General features: G+C 23.9%; 1 protein-coding gene across 2 annotated transcripts in view; it reads left to right on the top strand.

Moving 5' to 3' along the window:
• The window catches only part of sno (Protein strawberry notch), a 60,450-nt gene that overhangs the window by 16,524 nt on the left and 21,006 nt on the right, over positions 1 to 22,920 (top strand). For both annotated transcript variants that reach the window (XM_075298763.1, XM_075298761.1), the window contains exon 2: positions 10,393 to 10,498. In XM_075298763.1, coding sequence (XP_075154878.1) covers positions 10,393 to 10,498 — 106 coding nt within the window. The remainder of the gene's footprint in view (positions 1 to 10,392; positions 10,499 to 22,920) is intronic.

The following is a 22,920-nucleotide window of genomic DNA, read 5'->3' as shown; positions in this document are numbered from 1 at the left end:
TTTTTGGTTTAAGTCGGCAAAGATAAACCCCTCCTCGACGTCATTACCTCTGGTAACTTCGCACCATAACCACACTTTTTACTATGGTTAAAAAATTCACCTCCCTCTTTCTCTGTCTATACCATTCAGCCAATCCTATAGTCCTCCAACCCTTTTCTATATGGTGTTAGTTTAGCTGGTGTGAGAAAACTCAACAGAAACCAGACACATTCATTAGATTCTAAATTACTTTGGAAAATTTCAAAGTAAAAATGTCCTGCAAATTCTAAAGTAAAGATTTATACTATTTTCTCAATAGGGAAGGGATGGTGATGGGCAAAATTTGGTTCACTTGATTGGTAGTGGGCTAAACACTTCAAATAAGAACGACGAGTAGCAAGTAGCTAAAATTTTCTCTTGGAAGGATGAAATTCTTTGAGATTGTTTTGGGATAAAATTTGTGGTCTGCTTGTTGTAAAGGAAATGGAATTTCAATATGCATCAATGATTGAAGAAACTCCAAGCAAGGGTTAAAATAAGATTTTATGTTTGGAGATTGTAATGATGGAACAAGTTATTTTGACGTTTATATATACATCGACGGGGAATATATAGTCTTTATATTAATTTAATTTAATATGGGGATAATTTAATTTTCCTATAAATGAAAAATATTCATTTTTCCTCGCTTTGATTATGCTATTATGTTATTCTATGAATTTTTAACATTCTGCTTTAGTTTTAGAATTCACTAATTTGTTGTGGCTTCTCACGCAAGGAGCTAGATGCATATCCACTGATATTAGTTCCTAGTCTTGCGAACTTATTTGTTTTGAAGCTTCCTGCTCTGTTGAGGGGAATCTCGTTGAGAGATTTGAAACAATTTATGGTTTTTTCACTTTATGGGGTTCAGATTTCAAAGATTGGCTAGCAGGTTGATATCAGCGAACATGATTTATAGCAAAATAAGTTTTTCATATAAAAATTTAGATTGTTTAGGGATTTGCGTGCACGGTTGCTACAGTTGGTAGAATTCTACGAAAAATTGTAGATTTTTTACTGGCTTGGTAGAATTTTTAATGTTTTGGGAGATTTTGCTAAATACAATTTTGACCAAATTTTCAATAGAAATAAAATTTAACAAAATTTTATATGGAAATACAATTTTGACAAAATTTTCTTTAGAAATAAAATTTTGATAAAATTTTCTATAGAAATAGAATTTTGAAAAAATTTTCTATAAAAATAAAATTTTGAAACAATTTTCTATAGAAATAAAATTTTGACAAAATTTTCTATATAAATAAAATTTTGACAAAATTTTCTATAGAAATAAAGTTTTGACAAAATTTTCTCCATGAATAAAGTTTTAACAAAATTTTCTCTATTGAGAAAATCTCAATTCTTAATCTTAATATAGGATTAAATTTTGACAAAATTTTCTCTAGGAATACAATTTTGACAAAACTTTCGATAGAACTGAAATTTTGACAAAACTTTCGATAGAACTGAAATTTTGACAAAATTTTCTATAGAACTAAAATTTTGACAAAATTTTCTAAAGAACTAAAATTTTGACAACATTTCCTATAGAAATAAAATTTTGACAAAATTTTCTATAGAAATAAAATTTTGAAAAAACTTTCTATAGAAATAAAATTTTGACAAAATTTTCTATAGAAATAAAATTTTGACAAAATTTTCTCCAAGAATAAAATTTTAAAAAAATGTTCTCTATTGAGAAAGTCTCAATTCTTAATCTTAATATAGGATTAAATTTTGACAAATTTTTCTCAATGAATACATTTTTGACAAAACTTTTGATAGAACTGAAATTTTGACAAAATTTTCTATAGAACTAAAATTTTGACAAAATGTTCTATAGAAATAAGAATGAAATTTTAACAAAATTTTCTCTATTGAGAAAATCTCAATTCTTAATCTTAATATAGGATTAAATTTTCTATAGAAAAACAATTTTGACAAAACTTTCTATAGAAAAACAATTTTGACAAAATTTTCCATAGAAATAAAATTTGACAAAATTTTCTCCAAGAATAAAATTTTAACAAAATTTTCTCTATTGAGAAAATCTCAATTCTTAATCTTAATATAGGATTAAATTTTCTGTAGAAAAACAATTTTGACAAAATTTTCTATAGAAATAAAATTTGACAAAATTTTCTATAGAAATAAAATTTTGACAAAATTTTCTATAGAAATAAAATTTTGACAAAATTTTCTATAGAAATAAAATTTTGACAAAATTTTCTATAGAAATAAAATTTTGACAAAATTTTCTATAGAAATAAAATTTTGACAAAATTTTCTATAGAAATAAAATTTTGACAAAATTTTCTATAGAAATAAAATTTTGACAAAGTTTTCTATAGAAATAAAATTTTGACAAAATTTTCTATAGAAATAAAATTTTGAAAAAACTTTCTATAGAAATAAAATTTTGACAAAATTTTCTATAGAAATAAAATTTTGACAAAATTTTCTCCAAGAATAAAATTTTAAAAAAATGTTCTCTATTGAGAAAGTCTCAATTCTTAATCTTAATATAGGATTAAATTTTGACAAATTTTTCTCAATGAATAAATTTTTGACAAAACTTTTGATAGAACTGAAATTTTGACAAAATTTTCTATAGAACTAAAATTTTGGCAAAATGTTCTATAGAAATAAGAATGAAATTTTAACAAAATTTTCTCTATTGAGAAAATCTCAATTCTTAATCTTAATATAGGATTAAATTTTCTATAGAAAAACAATTTTGACAAAACTTTCTATAGAAAAACAATTTTGACAAAATTTTCTATAGAAATAAAATTTGACAAAATTTTCTCCAAGAATAAAATTTTAACAAAATTTTCTCTATTGAGAAAATCTCAATTCTTAATCTTAATATAGGATTAAATTTTCTATAGAAAAACAATTTTGACAAAATTTTCTATAGAAATAAAATTTGACAAAATTTTCTATAGAAATAAAATTTTGACAAAATTTTCTATAGAAATAAAATTTTGACAAAATTTTCTATAGAAATAAAATTTTGACAAAATTTTCTATAGAAATAAAATTTTGACAAGATTTTCTATAGAAATAAAATTTTGACAAAATTTTCTATAGAAATAAAATTTTGACAAAATTTTCTATAGAAATAAAATTTTGACAAAACTTTCGATAGAACTGAAATTTTGACAAAACTTTCGATAGAACTGAAATTTTGACAAAATTTTCTATAGAACTAAAATTTTGACAAAATTTTCTAAAGAACTAAAATTTTGACAACATTTCCTATAGAAATAAAATTTTGACAAAATTTTCTATAGAAATAAAATTTTGAAAAAACTTTCTATAGAAATAAAATTTTGACAAAATTTTCTATAGAAATAAAATTTTGACAAAATTTTCTCCAAGAATGAAATTTTAAAAAAATGTTCTCTATTGAGAAAGTCTCAATTCTTAATCTTAATATAGGATTAAATTTTGACAAATTTTTCTCAATGAATACATTTTTGACAAAACTTTTGATAGAACTGAAATTTTGACAAAATTTTCTATAGAACTAAAATTTTGACAAAATGTTCTATAGAAATAAGAATGAAATTTTAACAAAATTTTCTCTATTGAGAAAATCTCAATTCTTAATCTTAATATAGGATTAAATTTTCTATAGAAAATCAATTTTGACAAAATTTTCTATAGAAATAAAATTTGACAAAATTTTCTATAGAAATAAAATTTTGACAAAATTTTCTATAGAAATAAAATTTTGACAAAATTTTCTATAGAAATAAAATTTTGACAAAATTTTCTATAGAAATAAAATTTTGACAAGATTTTCTATAGAAATAAAATTTTGACAAAATTTTCTATAGAAATAAAATTTTGACAAAATTTTCTATAGAATTAAAATTTTGACAAAACTTTCGATAGAACTGAAATTTTGACAAAACTTTCGATAGAACTGAAATTTTGACAAAATTTTCTATAGAACTAAAATTTTGACAAAATTTTCTAAAGAACTAAAATTTTGACAACATTTCCTATAGAAATAAAATTTTGACAAAATTTTCTATAGAAATAAAATTTTGAAAAAACTTTCTATAGAAATAAAATTTTGACAAAATTTTCTATAGAAATAAAATTTTGACAAAATTTTCTCCAAGAATAAAATTTTAAAAAAATGTTCTCTATTGAGAAAGTCTCAATTCTTAATCTTAATATAGGATTAAATTTTGACAAATTTTTCTCAATGAATACATTTTTGACAAAACTTTTGATAGAACTGAAATTTTGACAAAATTTTCTATAGAACTAAAATTTTGACAAAATGTTCTATAGAAATAAGAATGAAATTTTAACAAAATTTTCTCTATTGAGAAAATCTCAATTCTTAATCTTAATATAGGATTAAATTTTCTATAGAAAAACAATTTTGACAAAACTTTCTATAGAAAAACAATTTTGACAAAATTTTCCATAGAAATAAAATTTGACAAAATTTTCTCCAAGAATAAAATTTTAACAAAATTTTCTCTATTGAGAAAATCTCAATTCTTAATCTTAATATAGGATTAAATTTTCTATAGAAAAACAATTTTGACAAAATTTTCTATAGAAATAAAATTTGACAAAATTTTCTATAGAAATAAAATTTTGACAAAATTTTCTATAGAAATAAAATTTTGACAAAATTTTCTATAGAAATAAAATTTTGACAAAATTTTCTATAGAAATAAAATTTTGACAAAATTTTCTATAGAAATAAAATTTTGACAAAATTTTCTATAGAAATAAAATTTTGACAAAATTTTCTATAGAAATAAAATTTTGACAAAGTTTTCTATAGAAATAAAATTTTGACAAAATTTTCTATAGAAATAAAATTTTGAAAAAACTTTCTATAGAAATAAAATTTTGACAAAATTTTCTATAGAAATAAAATTTTGACAAAATTTTCTCCAAGAATAAAATTTTAAAAAAATGTTCTCTATTGAGAAAGTCTCAATTCTTAATCTTAATATAGGATTAAATTTTGACAAATTTTTCTCAATGAATAAATTTTTGACAAAACTTTTGATAGAACTGAAATTTTGACAAAATTTTCTATAGAACTAAAATTTTGGCAAAATGTTCTATAGAAATAAGAATGAAATTTTAACAAAATTTTCTCTATTGAGAAAATCTCAATTCTTAATCTTAATATAGGATTAAATTTTCTATAGAAAAACAATTTTGACAAAACTTTCTATAGAAAAACAATTTTGACAAAATTTTCTATAGAAATAAAATTTGACAAAATTTTCTCCAAGAATAAAATTTTAACAAAATTTTCTCTATTGAGAAAATCTCAATTCTTAATCTTAATATAGGATTAAATTTTCTATAGAAAAACAATTTTGACAAAATTTTCTATAGAAATAAAATTTGACAAAATTTTCTATAGAAATAAAATTTTGACAAAATTTTCTATAGAAATAAAATTTTGACAAAATTTTCTATAGAAATAAAATTTTGACAAAATTTTCTATAGAAATAAAATTTTGACAAGATTTTCTATAGAAATAAAATTTTGACAAAATTTTCTATAGAAATAAAATTTTGACAAAATTTTCTATAGAATTAAAATTTTGACAAAATTTTCTATAGAAATAAAATTTTGACAAGATTTTCTATAGAAATAAAATTTTGACAAAATTTTCTATAGAAATAAAATTTTGACAAAATTTTCTATAGAAATAAAATTTTGACAAAATTTTCTATAGAAATAAAATTTTGATAAATTTTTCTCCAAGAATAAAATTTTAACAAAATTTTTCCATTGAGAAAAACTCAATTCTTAATCTTGATATACGAAGAAATTTTGAAAAATTTTTCTCTAAGAATAAAATTTTGACAAAATTTTTGCTTGGAATAAAAGTTTAACAAAATTTTCTCTATTGAGAAAATCTCAATTCCTAATCTTAATATAGGAATACATTTTGACAAAATTTTCTCAAGGAATAAAATTTTCTATAGAAAAAAAGTTTTGACAACATTTTCTATAGAAATAAAATTTTTTTAACAAATAACATTTTTTCGTGCAATGAAAGATCACAAACAGAACCTCTAAACAGGAGTATTATAGTTCCTATTAAAGTTCGATCTGTAAGCATTTTGAAATTCTTAGTCTAACTCATCAACTCTTTCCGAAATATTGTGTTAAAACTTCCAAAAGACCAAAGGTACCATTCGCCCGCCCCTCTCTTTGCTTTATACAACATAATTCATAATTTAGTTAAAATTTTTTGGGCTCCTAAAGTGAAAACTTCAGCAGCAAATGATGCCTTTTGCTATTATTACCATCATCAGAATTCTTAGGATATGAGGCTAGTTCTACTAGCTTTACTATGTATAGTATTGCTTAAATGTTATTGCTCTTTAAGGCCATTGTTTGTTCATATTTTTATCGAAACTTATATAGGAATGGAAGAGTGTCTATGTTGTCCGTCTATGTCATCCTGTTGCCCAAAAAGTTCAGTGAAAGGGTTGTTTGTTTGACTGTCTGCTTTGCCAACCAGTTTGTCCTTGTGTTTATCTTTACGTTCATATAGCAAACCGATTTTGAGCAACCAAATTGCCTTTCGACCCCCGCCATCCCCCACCCAAAAAAATATTTATCCTATTACTAATGCCCATTTTCAAAAATTTTGAAAATGTTGATTCTGGTTCCTAGAGACACACAAGCGCACTCACCCAAATATACCAATGAAAGAGTGCATAATAACCCCCACACAACATCCCCAAATGTGTATATCTGTATTAGTATTAGTCCAAGTTATGCACCTCATAGCTCCTTCCCAAAATGCCTGGTCCATATTACATTCTGTATTGTGTATAGATTTTGCCGCTTTTACCTATTATGTCGTCGTAGATTTCTCTCTTTCTCACTCTCACTCTCTCCGTCTCTTCATTAAACTGTGATATCTTCTGCTGGTATTGCTGCCTCTTAGCATTGATTCTATTTGCAGCCTCTCGTTTCCACATCAGTGTGTTTGTCGACATTCTTGTTGAAATATTTTGAAACTTTATTTGGTTGAGCTCCATTGCCTGGTTAACAACAGTCAGTTTAGTTCAAAAGTGCTTAAGGAGTTGTAAAGAGATATTAGGCAAAACAACAGTGTTCTGTGATTTTGAAAGCTATGGCAAAAACAAATTAATAGAAATATTCTACAAAATTTCTAAAAAGTTGATGATTAAATGTGATTAAACAATAAATCTCTCATAACAAAACTAGACGTTTGTAAAGAGGAAATACAAAATGTAAGAAATGCGATAAGGTGAAGTTATTGAAAAATAAATAAAATAATTTCTTTTAAAATCTATTGTGGAATTAATTTAATCACCAAAAACAATTGTATAGAAAGCTTAGGATAAATTTCTTTAATGCAAAAAATATATTATTTAACAAAAAATAAATATTTTAATTTTGACTCGAAAAACGGCTACACTTTTTAAAATACGTATCTTCGTTTTAATTTTATTCAACTTTGTTTTAATGCAGTGAGGAGACTTTCGAGATACTATTCGGAACGAATATTTGTTATCAAGTATTTTAATGCATTTTGTCAAACTTCCATTTCAATAGGAAATTTTGTCAAAATTTCATTTCTATAGGAAATTTTGTCAAAATTTCAATTCTATAGGAAATTTTGTCAAAATTTCATTTCTATAGGAAATTTTGTCGAAATTTCATTTCTATAGGGAATTTTGTCGAAATTTCATTTCAATAGGAAAATTTGTCAAAATTTCATTTCCATAGGAAAATTTGTCAAAATTTCATTTCCATGGAAATTTTGTCAAAATTTCATTTCCATAGGATATTTTGTTAAAATTTCATTTTTATAGGAAATTTTGACAAAATTTTTATTTCTATTGGAAATTTTGTCAAAATGTTAATTTCTATACAAAATTTTGTCAAAATGTTCATTTCTATAGGAAATTTTGTCAAAATTTCATTTCTATAGGAAATTTTGTCACAATTTCATTTCTATAGGAAATTTTGTCAAAATTTCATTTCTATAGGAACTTTTCTGAATATTTCATTTCTATATAAAAGTTTGTCAAAATTTCATTTCTATAGGAAATTTTGTCAAAATTTCATTTATATAGGAAATTTTGTCAAAATTTTATTTCTATAGGAAATTTGGTCAAAATTTCATTTCTATAGGAAATTTTGTCAAAATTTCATTTCCATAGGAAAATTTGTCAAAATTTCATTTCTATAGGAAATTTTGTCAAAATTTCATTTCCATAGGAAAATTTGTCAAAATTTCATTTCCATAGGAAATTTTGTCAAAATTTCATTTCCATAGGATATTTTGTTAAAATTTCATTTTTATAGGAAATTTTGTCAAAATTTCATTTCCATAGGACATTTTGTCAAAATTTCATTTCCATAGAAAATTTTGTCAAAATTTCCTTTCTATAGGAAATTTCGTCAAAATTTCATTTCTATATGAAATTTTGTCAAAATTTCATTTCTATGGGAAATTTTGTCAAAAGTTCATTTCTATAGGAAATTTTGTCAAAATTTCATTTCTATAGGAAATTTTGTCAAAATTTCATTTCTATAGGAAATTTTGTCAAAATTTAATTTTTATAGGAAATTTTGTCAAAATTTCATTTTCATAGGAAATTTTGTCAAAATTTCATTTCTATAGGAAATGTCAAAATTTCATTTCTATAGGAAATTTGGTCTAAAGTTCATTTCTATAGGAAATTTTGTCAAAATTTAATTTTTATAGGAAATTTTGTCAAAATTTCATTTCTATAGGAAATTTTCTCAAAATTTTAGTTCTATAGGAAATTTTCTCAAAATTTTATTTCTATAGTAAATTTTCTCAAAATTTTATTTCTATAGGAAATTTTGTTAAAATTTTATTTCTATAGGAAATTTTGTCAAAATGTTCATTTCTATAGGAAATTTTGTCAAAATTTCATTTCCATAGGACATTTTGTCAACATTTCATTTCCATAGAAAATTTTGTCAAAATTTCCTTTCTATAGGAAATTTGGTCAAAATATCATTTCTATAGGAAATTTTGTCAAAATTTCATTTCTATAGTATATTTTGTTAAAATTTCATTTCTAAAGAAAATTTAGTCAAAATTTCATTTCTATAGGAAATTTGGTCAAAAGTTCATTTCTATAGAAAATTTTGTCAAAATTTCATTTCTATAGGAAATTTTGTCGAAATTTCATTTCTATAGGAAATTTTGTCGAAATTTCATTTCCATGGGACATTTGTAAAAATTCCATTTCTATAGGAAATTTTCTGAATATTTCATTTCTATATAAAAGTTTGTCAAAATTTCATTTTTAAAGTAAATTTTGTCAAAATTTCATTTCTATAGGAAATTTTGTCAAAATTTCATTTCTGTAGGAAATTTGGTCTAAAGTTCATTTCTATAGGAAATTTTTTCAAAATTTAATTTTTATAGGAAATTTTGTCAAAATTTCATTTCTATAGGAAATGTCAAAATTTTCTATATTATTTCTATAGGAAATTTTCTCAAAATTTTATTTCTATAGGAAATTTTCTCAAAATTTTATTTCTATAGTAAATTTTCTCAAAATTTTATTTCTATAGGAAATTTTGTTAAAATTTCATTTCTAAGGAAATTTTGTTAAAATTTCATTTCTATAGGAAATTTTGTTAAAATTTCATTTCTATAGGAAATTTGGTCAAAAGTTCATTTCTATAGGAAATTTCGTCAAAATTTCATTTCTATATGAAATTTTGTCAAAATTTCATTTCTATGGGAAATTTTGTCAAAATTTCATTTCTATAGGAAATTTTGTCAAAATTCCATTTCTATAGGAAATTTTGTCAAAATTTAATTTTTATAGGAAATTTTGTCAAAATTTCATTTCTATAGGAAATGTCAAAATTTTATTTCTATAGGAAATTTTCTCAAAATTTTATTTCTATAGGAAATTTTCTCAAAATTTTATTTCCTATAGAAATAAAATTTCCTATAGAAATAAAATTTTGTTAAATTTTCATTTCTAAGGAAATTTTGTTAAAATTTCATATCAATAGGAAATTTTGTTAAAATTTCATTTCTATAGGAAATTTTGTCAAACTTCGGTTTCTATAGGAAGTTTTGTCAAAATTTAATTTCTTTAGGAAATTTTGTCAAACTTCCATTTCTTTAGGAAATTGTGTTAAAATTTCATTTATATAGGAACTACCTTACACAATATTATTGACATTTTTATATTTTATTGGGAATGCTATTATGGTTGCAGATAAAAATTTTTGGTAATATTTTTCTGTGAACAAAGTGTATTTATTTAATTGTAATCAATCTTCTCCATAAAACTAATTTACTATTTACTTTATTTGCTATTTTTCAGACTTCAACAAAGCGATCTTTTGATTTCGATGTTGATGATGCCATCGATGAAGATTCTGGTTCAGATTTTGATGAAGATGAAGATCCAGATAAAATAGAAGTACCAGGTATGATGCGCCAATATGAAAAACAACCCTCAGTTCTCTTAAGATTCACTCAGACCACAACAATACCCATGGGTCTTCATACAATTAGGTTTAAACTTTTACAACAATAAAGGAAATATTTGATTTATAACACATCGGCTAAGAGAAAATTAACGTCAACAGTAGCAGCCTTTTCCTACAACCCATTTTGAAAAACTTTTTGTCCTTTTCATAAAAAATTTACTCATCCCAAATATGTCTGTTGGCCAACACACAAAAAAGGATCCAAGCCTAAGGGACTCGATTTACATGTATTCTCCATATACCCATGCCCAAAAGAAAGACACACACATAAATCCCCCAAATGCCTTGACCAAAATTTAAACAAATTTTGAAAATTCTAAATGACAAGAGTTTGAAAACAGGACAATTGGTATGAAGGTAGTTGTTTACTACATTTTATTATCCTCACAAAATATTCTTACTCTTCCCATTACCTTTGTCCTTTGTAAATGTACTCCTTTTGGTCGTTAGGATTAAAGTTAACACATGATTGAAAGAAAGGGATGGTGTAGTAAATTGTCAAACATTTACTACATGGTGTGATGAACTGGAAATATTACCTATTCTTACTTAAAAGAGCAATAGCTTATGGGACTTGCAGAAAAAAACCATATATATTTTGTCCTTACATTGAAACATTGAAAATTTCATTTCTGAGGAAATTTTTCTGCAAATGTAATTTTTATAGGAAATTTTCTGAAAATGTAATTTTTTTATAGGATATTTTCTGGAAATTTCATTTCTATAGTAAATTTTCTGAATATTTTATTTCTATACACTCAAAAAAAGTTTACTTGGATCCAAAGATTTTGACCTTCCCTTAAGGATTTTGGTATTGATTCCGAGCCAAAAATGCGGCTTCTTTAAAATAAAGAAATTTTTTAGCGACCTATCTGACTTTAAATCTAGGACCAATAAAATTAAAATTGGGATACAGATCTCATTTATCAAATTTCCATTCTCTTTTCGCGGTTTATTAATAAAGGTACTCACGTACAAAGAAATGCCAGTTTAAAAATCCAAATTATAACAAATACTTAAAAGTAAAAAATGTTTCCTTAATTCCAAAAAAGCTTTAAACCAAAGACGCTAAATCCTCAAAATAAGTCTTAGCCTATATTTGAAGCGTTTTTATCTTAAATCTAAAGTTTCAATATTTCAGTTAATTTAAGGACAATTTCTTTAAATCAAAAATGTGTTTCTTTACTTTAAGGAAATTTAGCCTTATTTCAAAGACATGCGACTTTAACGGAGGGACGCAAATTTACAAAATTGTTGTCCTAAATTTAATGAAAAAATTGTTGAAGCAAAGATTAGAAACATTGTTTTAATTAAAATTTCATTATTTTAAAGAAATGTGTCCTTAATATTTTGTAAATTTCGCATGCTAAAATTAAGGTTGCGTAATCTTTAATATCACGTAAATATTTTTTTCAGTGTAGGAAATTTTGTCAAAATTTCATTTCTGTAGGATTTTTTATTTAATTTCTATAGGAAATTTTGTCAAAATTTCATTTCTAAGGAAATTTTGTCAAAATATTAATTTCCATAGGATTTTTTTCTAAAAATTTCATTTCAATAGGAAATTTTCTGAAAATTCATTTCTATAAGAAATTTTCCGAACATTTTATTTTTATAGGATTTTATTTCTAAAAATTTAATTTCCATAGGATGTTTGTTTCTGAAAATTTCATTTTTATAGGAAATCTCATTTGTATTTCTCTCTTTTCTGAAAATTTCAATTCTGAAGGAAATTTTATGAAAATTTCACTTCTAAAGGAAATTTTATGAAAATGTCATTTTTCCGAAAAATTAATTTCTTTAGGAAATTTTTGACAAAATTTCATTTGAATATGATTTTTTTTTTAATTTAATTTCTATAGAAAATTTTCTAAAAATGTCATTTCTATAGAAAATTTTCTGAAAATTGAATTTCTATAAGAAATTTTCTGAAAATTTCAGTTTTATAGGAAATTTTCTGAAAATTTCCTTTCTATATTTTATTTAAAAAAAATGTGCGCAATATTTGTTTACAACTTTTTTCTTATTTAAAGTTTTACTTCAGTTGGCATTATCGTCCCTTTTTTGAGTGCACGTTTGTTTCGTGTGAAATAAAAAGGTTCATAGGCAAATAAGTGGTATACACCATGATGGTGCTACACATTCACAGAAAAGGAGGTCCATTGTTGGACTTATACTTAATTTAACTTATTTGTATGACTTATTCATGAATACTTTCGACAAAAATGTACTAACTCTTTTTGGCAGATCGCTGACTGTAAGTGCGTTAGATATCTGAATTTTCTGAAAATTTCCTTTCTATAGGCAATTTTCTGAAAATTCCCCTTTAGGATTTTTTCTAAAAATTTCATTTCTATAGGATTTTTTCCTAAATTTCATTTCCATAGAATTTTTTCTAAAAATTTCATTTCTATAGAAATTTTTTTTTTTGAAAATTTCATTTTTATAGGAAATTTTCCGAAAATTTTATTTCTATAGGAAATTTTCTGAAAATTTAATTTCTATAGGAAATTTTTTGAAAATTTCTTTTCTATAGGAAATTTTCTGAAAATTATAATATCAATAGGAAATTTTACCGTAGGAAATTTTCTGAAAATTTCTTTTCTATAGGAAATTTTTTGAAAATTTTATTTCTATAGGAAATTTTCTGAAAATTTTATTTATATAAAAATTTCTATAGAAAAAAATCATTTCTATAGGAAATTTTCTGAAAATAAATTTTTATTTCTAAAAATTTAATTTCCGTAGGATTGTTTTTCTGAAAAATTTTCTATAGGAAATTTTCTGAAAATTTCACTTCTAAAGAAAGTTTTCTGAAAATGTCCTTTCTATGGACAATTTTCTGAAATTCCCCTTTAGGATTTTTTCTAAATATTTCATTTCTATAAGATTTTTTCTAAAATTTCATTTCCATAGAATTTTTTCTAGAAATCTAATTTCTATAGGAATTTTTTTTTGAAAATTTAATTTCTATAGGATTTTTTTTTTGAAAATTTCATTTCTATAGGAATTTTTTTGAAAATTTCATTTCTATAGGATTGTTTTTCTGAAAAATTTTCTATAGGAAATTTTCTGAAAATTTCACTTCTAAAGAAAGTTTTCTGAAAATGTCCTTTCTATGGACAATTTTCTGAAATTCCCCTTTAGGATTTTTTCTAAATATTTCATTTCTATAAGATTTTTTCTAAAATTTCATTTCCATAGAATTTTTTCTAGAAATCTAATTTCTATAGGAATTTTTTTTGAAAATTTAATTTCTATAGGATTTTTTTTTTTAAATTTCATTTCTATAGGAATTTTTTTGAAAATTTCATTTCTATAGGAAATTTTCTAAAAATTTCATTTCTATAGGAAATTTCCTGAAAATTTTAATATCTAAAGGAAATTTTCTGAAAATTTCTTTCCTATAGGAAATTTTTTGAAAATTTCCTATAGGAAATTTTCTGAAAATTTCATTTATATAAAAATTTCTATAGGAAAAAATCATTTCTATAGGAAATTTTCTGAAAATATCATTTCTAAAAAAATTTTCTAAAAATTTCATTTCTATAGGAAATTTTCAAAAAATTTTATTTTTATAGGATTTTTTTTTCTGGAAATTTTATTTCTATAGGATTGTTTCTAAAAATTTCACTTCCATAGAATTTTTTTTCGGAAAATTTCATTTCTATTGGAAATATTTCATTCTATAAGAAAATTTTCAAAAATTGATTATGTATAGGAAATTTTCTGAAAATTCCCCTTCTATAAGATTTTGTTTTCTATAAATATCATTTCTATAGGATTTTTTTTCTAAAAATTTCATTTCTATAGGAAATTTTTTGAAAATTTCATTTATATAAAAATTTCTACAGGAAAAAATCATTTCTATAGGAAATTTTCTGAAAATTTAATTTTTATTTCTAAAAATTTCATTTCTATAGGATTTTTTCTAAAATTTCATTTCCATAGAATTTTTTCTAAAAATTTAATTTCTATAGGAAATTTTTTTGAAAATTTCATTTCTATAGGAAATTTTTTTGAAAATTTCATTTTTATAGGAAATTTTCCGAAAATTTAATTTCTATAGGAAATTTTCTGAAAATTTTAATATCTAAGGGAAATTTTACCGTAGGAAATTTCCTGAAAATTTCTTTCCTATAGGAAATTTTTTTGAAATTTTTATTTCTAAAGGAAATTTTCTGAAAATTTCATTTATATTACAATTTCTATAGGAAATTATCATTTCTATAGGAAATTTTCTGAAAATTTAATTTTTATTTCTAAAAGTTTAATTTCCGTTGGATTTTTTTCTGAAAATTTCATTTCTATAGGAAATTTTCTAAAAAAAATCATTTCTATAGGAAATTTTCAAAAAATTTTATTTCTATAGGATTTTTTTTCTGGAAATTTTATTTCTATAGGATTGTTTCTAAAAATTTCACTTCCGTAGGAATTTTTTCTGAAAATCTAATTTCTATTGGAAATATTTCTTTCTATAGGAAAATTTTCAAAAATTGATTATGTATAGGAAATTTTCTGAAAATTCCCCTTCTATAAGATTTTTTTTTTCCATAAATATCATTTCTATATGATTTTTTCTAAAAATTTCATTTCTAAAGGAAATTTTGCTAAAAATTTTATTTCTATAGGAAATTTTGTCAAAAAGGTAATTTCTATAGGAAGTTTTGCCATATATATTCATTTCCATAGGAAATTTGGCCAAAAATTGTATGTAAAACAATTATCACTTAAATAGATTATTTTTAAATAGAATATTTTTTAATTTTAATTAAAATGTTTGTTTATAAAATGGTGATATTTATAAATCAATTAAAATTCAGATTTAATTTTACATGTGCAAAATGTGAAATTAGGCCGGATATGGTGTTGCTTGAACAATAAACGTCTTAACTCCTTTAATTATGCATAAATCAAATGTTATACTACGAGAATATGTTTAGGGTGACATTACCAACATATTAGGTGCTCGATGTGACAAGGCATCCTCGGATAGTTTTATAGGCAAAGGAACCATAAGGGGTGGTTTATACATTAATTAAGGATGTCATGTGAATCATATCTATCTACTTCTATGTATGAATTATATACATGGGTATATATACATATACCCAGATTTATTGGTTGGTATGTAACAACATGCAGCTCATGTAGTCGAAATAGATTTATTAATAAAATGGACCTTTGGAGCATAATCACATTCAAGTTTGGAGGACATTAGTTAAGTAGATAGAAACTGAGTATCCTGTCACTATTACCCTCCATGATTATTTGCATGTTTGCTCCTGCTTATAGGTTGTTCGATGGTCTATTATGTATAAATTTTCGACAATATGTTGTTCTTGCCATAGACAATGCGTAGTGCTAGTGTTAGTTATATACCAACAGAGGAAATGATTATATACCAACTCGTAAGTACATAATCAGTATGTTTGCTTGGGTAAATATGTATGTACATACCGCATATCCTTTTAGACATGACTACTTACATAATTATGATAATTTCGCGTTTTATATGCTGCAGTATACGATTTTCCTTTAACTCAACTAACTGCTATAGTTGTATTTCGTTTAATTCCTAGGAGTATTGGGTGGAGGAGGGAGGAAGTCCTATAAATTGGTTGCCTCACGTTTATCTTATGGAATTCTTATGGGCGTTGTTTTAAAGTTTTTCGCTCCTTACCATAGTTGTGATGAGCATTCAGTTTCTGCCACTACCTCCTCCTTGAGTGCGCGACACTCCTTGTAGTCACATCTACTAGTCATCTCTAAAGATATCCGCATAATTAGTTGAATAGAAAACTTAAAAAGTTTGCATTGAGATTTCTTCCTTGCTTCTTCTTGAAGGCAGCTATTCGAACTAATCGTAGAATTCTTACAAGAGGGTGGAGACGCAAAATAAATAATTAAACTATATCTATACTTTTCATATATACACTGAAAGAAGAGATTGATTTTCTCAGGAAAGAAATTTCAGACCAACAAAGGTTCATTTTAATTTCCATAGGATTTTTTATATGGGAACCCTACGGGAAATGGATCAAACACAGGACTGGTACAGGACTAGTCCCTGCACTGAAAAAATTATTTACGTGATACTAAAGATTACGCAACCTAAACTTTAGGATGCGAAATTTACAAAATATTAAGGACAAATTTCTTTAAAATAATGAAATTTTAATTAAAATAAAGTTTATAATCATTGCTTAAAAATTTTTTTTCATTAAATTTAGGATACAATTTTTGTAAATTTGCGTCCCTCCGTTAAAGTCGCATGTCTTTGAACTAAGGCTAATTTTCCTTAAATTAAAGAAACACATTTTTGATTTAAAGAAATTGTCCTTAAATTAACTGAAATATTGAAACTTTAGATTTAAGATAAAAACGCTTCAAATATAGGCTTATTTATTTTGAGGATTTAGCGTCTTTGATTTAAAGTTTTTTTTTTGGAATTAAGAAAACATTTTTTGCTTTTCAGTATTTGTTATAATTTGGATTTTTAAACTGGTATTTCTTTGTACGTGAGTAATTTTATTAATAAACCGCGAAAAGAGAATGGAAATTTTATAAATTAGATCTGTATCCCAATTTTAATTTTATTGGTCCTAGATTTAAAGTCAGATAGGTCGACAAAAAAATTTCTTTACTTTAAAGAAGCCGCATCTTTGGATCGGAATCAATACCAAAATCCTTAAGGAAAGGTCAAAATCTTTGGATCCAAGTAAACTTTTTTTTTTTTTGAGTGTGGTGTGCATGGACCAGTCCTAGTTCTGGTCAAGACGTATGGAAGGGACCGGTCACTTTAACATGGGTTTGTCATTGACGGGGTAAATTTACACTTTAGGACACGCCTTGGACTCGTTCCTAAGGCACACGTCCTGGGGCATTTTAGTAGTAGCACTCCATAGACAGGTCCTCATGAACCACCCTCGGACAAACTCTTAGAAATCAGTTTCAGTTTGGTTATCCGAATCACACCAGAAATGAAAAACTTTTGAAAAATGTTGAACAATAGGTTATTCTGGTTATTCTACTTCACTAAATGTGTAGATCCAATAAGATTTTTATATTAAGCGTGTATGGAAATCATTAAATTATCACTATTTAAAAACTGCGACAAACTGGATCACCGGTACCAGTCCTGTGATAGGTCCGTCAGTGGCAATTTGCACCAATTTCCAGTAGGGAAATTTTCTAAAAATTTAGTTTTAATAGGAAATTTTATTTCAATAGAAAATTTTATTTCTATAGGAAATTTGACCAAAAATTTTATTTCTATATGAAATTTTCTGAAAATTTAATTTCTATAGGAAATTTTGCCAAAAAATTTTATTTCTATAGGAAATTTTCTGAAAATTTAATTTCTATAGGAAATTTTCTGAAAATTTAATTTCTATAGGAAATTTTCTGAAAATTTCATTTCTATAGGAAATTTTCTGGAAATTTCATTTCTATTGGAAATTTTCTAAAAATATAATTTCAATAGAAAATTTTCATTTCCATAGGATTTTTTCTAAAAATTTAATTTCTATAGGAAATTTTCTGAAAAGGTAATTTCTATAGAAAATTTTCTGAAAATTTCATTTATATAAAAAATTTACTGAAAATTTCATTTCTACAGAACTTTTTCCTAAAAATGCCTTTTCCATAATATTTTTTTTTTAAATTTCATTTCTATAGAAAAATTTCTGAAAATTTCATTTCTATTGGAAATTTTCTGAAAATTTAATTTCTATAGGAAATTTCCTAAAAATTTCATTTATATAGGAAATTTTTCCAATAATTTTTTTTCTATAGAAAATTTTCTCATAATTCTATTTCTATAAAAAATTTTCTGAAAATTTAATTTCTATAAGAAATTTTCTGAAAATTTTATTTCTATAGGAAATTTTGCCAAAAATTTTATTTCTATAGGAAATTTTCTAAAATTTTAATTTTAATATAGGAAATTTTCTAAAAATTTCATTTCTATAGAAAATTTTCTGAAAATTTTATTTATATAAAAAATTTACTGAAATTTTCATTTGTATAGAACTTTTTCCTAAAAATTCAATTTCCATAATATTTTTTTTTTTTATTTAATTTCTAAAGAAAAATTTCTGAAAATTTCATTTCTAAAGGAAATTTTCTGAAAATTTAATTTCTATAGGAAATTTCCTAAAAATTTCATTTATATAGGAAATTTTTCCAATAATTTTATTTCTATAGAAAATTTTCTCATAATTCTATTTCTATAAAAAATTTTCTGAAAATTTAATTTCTATAAGAAATTTTCTGAAAATTTTATTTCTATAGAAAATTTTGCCAAAAATTTTATTTCTATAGGAAATTTTCTAAAATTTTAATTTTAATAGAATATTTCATTTCTATAGGAAATTTTCTAAAAATTCATTTCTATAGAAAATTTTCTGAAAATTTAATTTCTGAAAATTTCATTTATATAAAAAATTTACTGAAATTTTCATTTCTATAGAACTTTTTCCTAAAAATTCTATTTCCATAATATTTTTTTTTTAATTTCATTTCTATAGAAAAATTTCTGAAAATTTCATTTCTATTGGAAATTTTCTGAAAATTTAATTTCTATAGGAAATTTCCTAAAAATTTCATTTATATAGGAAATTTTTCCAATAATTTTATTTCTATAGAATTTTCTCATAATTCTATTTCTATAAAAAATTTTCTGAAAATTTAATTTCTATAGGAAATTTTGCCAAAAATTTAATTTCTATAGGAAATTTTGCCAAAAATTTTATTTCTATAGGAAATTTTCTAAAATTTTAATTTTAATAGAATATTTCATTTCATTTCTATAGGAAACTTTCTAAAAATTTCTATAGGAAATTTCCTAAAAATTTCATTTCTATAGGAAATTTTTCAAAAATTTTATTTCTGTAGAAAATTTTCTAATAATTCCATTTCTATAGAAAATTTTCTCATAATTCCATTTCTATAAAAAAATTTCTGAAAATTTCATTTCTATAAAAAATTTTCTGAAAATTTCATTTTTATAAAAAAATTTCTGAAAATTTCATTTTTATAGGAAAATTTCTGAAATTTTCTATAAAAAATGTTCAGAAAATTTAATTTCTATAGGAAATTTTCTTAAAATTTCATTTCTATAAGAAATTTTCCAAAAATTTCATTTCTATAGAAATTTTTTCTGAAGGTTTCATTTCTATCGGAAATTTTTAAAAATTTCATTTCCATAGGAAAAATAGACTTTTCTTTTTCCAATTTTTCCTTCGAAATACGACGGCGATACATACTCGATACCTGTCCTCTATGATAAATTTTTGAAAATCTTATTAAACATTCAATTTTTATTTAGTAATTTAACAAATTTCATATAATTACATTATGAGTCCCTGTAAGCACAGACATTCTTAAATGTAAATATCCCAGACATAAGATTGGTAGTTGGCATCTATAAAGGTTACTTCCAATAGATATTTCAAGAAAGGGTTAAAGTGTGTATAGAAATTTGTAGATAACCACTTTGTTTATTGCTTCTTGGGAGTTATTACAAGGAGTAGTATCTTGAATAGCAGTCATCTTATTGGTGTTGCTACATAATGACAATGGCGAAGGATTTCTTTACAATAATCTAAACTGGAAGGTAAAAAACCTATGTGAGGAGGCATATTTTATTATGTTATCCCCAAAGTTCTTTTAAAAAATAGAAAATAATTAATTTTATGAATTACCAGCATGTCAGCAAAATATTCATTAGTACTTTTTTCTTAATAATTAAAAAAATTCCTTAGATGACCTATGACTTTTTATTAAAGAAAAATGAACTAAACAGTGAATATGGAAGGTTTTCAATGTGCCCAAACAATCAATAATGACAACAGTGAAAGGGGGGTTTCGTTTTAGCAAAAAAAAATCCTTAATTCTGTTCATAAATTTCTTCACAAGCAATTCATCTAGTACCCAAACAGCGAACTTCTTTTGTAGCGAATTCGTAAATTTTACGAATTTCATTGGTGGCTTGAGTGACATTTATTAAAAAAGTACAAAATATAACGAACTTCTTATTTTATAAAAAAAAAATCAAAATATAGCGAACTGGAGGTCTGTGAACTTCTTTATAATTTTTATTGCGAAATTCTTTATAACGTTTACTCATTTTGAAACAGCTTTAAACTCAGAGTTTTCTTGTTAAAAGAAGCTTAAAATGTCATCTTTTCAACACCATATGGTGATATACAACTCCAACGATATCTGTCGATAAAATGCGAAGAGACTTTATCGACTCAATATTTATGTAAAATTTTTTCGACCACTGTGATCCTTACTACCTTTGTAACAGATTGACTGTTTGGCCATTATATCTAAAGATGCAATATGGCATTAAGGGAATGTGTGCCTGTCTTACTGTTAAAATAAATTTGGAAGATAAATATCTATTTCAGTTGAAATAAAAGATAATGCGAATTGTCATGCTTGTTTTAATTGTAAATATTGAATAAATTTCTATTCCATTGTCATCTTGATGAAAAAAGTATGTATTTAAAAATTTTTTATATGGTTGGGCCCATCGCTACTTTCATCCAAAACTTCATAATGATTTGTCTAAAATATCTTTTTTTTTATATATGCGGATTGTATTAAACAAAATAAAAAACCATTAACTACCGCAACAATAATACATAAAATAGAACCCCCCCAGCAACTAACCAATACATCACTATGAAAAAAATGATAGAAAATCTCGCCGTCATCAATAATAACAAAGTCTTCACAATACACAATTTTATGAAAAAAAAACTTTACATATTTATACACCACACCACAACAAATTTGTTGGATGGCCCAACCACGTGTTTGTATTTCTTTCGTATTTATTTTTGTTTGGGTTTGTATCAAAAAAAAAAAACGAAAAAACACAAAAGCCGACTAAAATGCTATGCATAAACACGTGCTACGAAAAGGGAAATACCATCAATCTCTCACATTTTGCCTCTTCTCAATAAATTTCTTATATTTTTTTTTTCGTTTACTCTCTCTTGCATAAACAAACCACTAACACCAGGCGAGAAAAAAACTCTATTTCTGTGCAGAAAAAAATCACTCCTCATTAAGGGAGAAATATTCGATGTTATTTTTTTTCGTGACTCTGTGAGAGTATTTTTTTGTGTCTGCGAGTTTGTGTTTGTTTTTTTTTCCAAACCATGAAATTGTGATTTCTTAGCGAGACAGGCTGACAGACAGACAGCAATAAGAAAATAATGTTTGTTGTTTTCTTCTTTTTTGTTTTTGTTGTTTCTTTCTTTTTTCATTTCACCTTCTCCACCTTGCGGTAGATTCAATTACATATCTTCTTGTGAAGATATATTGTATTATGACGATAGCTGTATTTTTTTTCTCTCGAATAATTTTCTCTCTCATAGTGACGTTGATTTTGCATTTGCTTTTGTTTGTGTGCGTGTGTTTTTTTTTTTCATTTTACAATGTCAAGGTGGCTTTTGGGTTAATGACTTGTTCGTTTGGTTTTGCTGTGCGGTAATTTCATTTTTATTTTTCATATGTTTTCAATTTTCATAATACGTGTGTTTACATTTGCCGTATATAATTAACTATTTATGTTATTATAGCCATAATCAAAACGAGATTATGAAGTAAGGCAGGGAATATATTAGGAAAACAAAATACAATTGTTGCAAATTTTATTTATAGAAAGTTACATGGAAAATTCTTTAATTTCTACAAATTAACATAATTTAAATATTATACATATGCATACTTGTGTCTTGTCACATGTTGTTCTTTTCAAATAATCTATAATTATGTTATATATACGACATATTTGTTTTAATTTAGAATTACCATGTCACGTATGATTTATATGGTTAGAGACATTACGTATACTCTGCAATGTACAGTGACTAACAGTGATGCCAACACACAAAAAAAATTCTGTTTCAATCCCGAAATTAATTGATCCAATTAAAAAGTTAATTGATACTATTAAATTTTGTGATTGATTTTTGTTTCAAATAAAAAATTTGTTCAATCAATTCAATTTTTAATTGAATATTTTTTAAAACTCAATTAAAGTGTTAATTGGAATAATTTTCGTGATTTTTTTCTGTGAATTTAGCTATTTTATAGATAGATTTAGCTATTATTTATGTTGAATTGCTAGAAAACGTGTATAATTGCTATTAGCTAGAACACTAGCTATTTTTGATCTCAATGTTGCTACTTTTGCTTTTTTTTTAATATGGCTTAAGGATAAAGGATTTCGATATATCCATTGTAATCACCACATGTGAATTACCATTAATATTCACTTTTTTCTTTTATCAATAAAAAAGTAACAACGAACGTGTAGTCAGTGAAAAATGTCTCCG

Source organism: Haematobia irritans, chromosome 3 (assembly GCF_050003625.1).
Source record: "Haematobia irritans isolate KBUSLIRL chromosome 3, ASM5000362v1, whole genome shotgun sequence".
Taxonomy (NCBI): domain Eukaryota; kingdom Metazoa; phylum Arthropoda; class Insecta; order Diptera; family Muscidae; genus Haematobia; species Haematobia irritans.
Note: the sequence above shows the minus strand (reverse complement) of the source record. Positions and strands in the feature narration are given on the sequence as shown.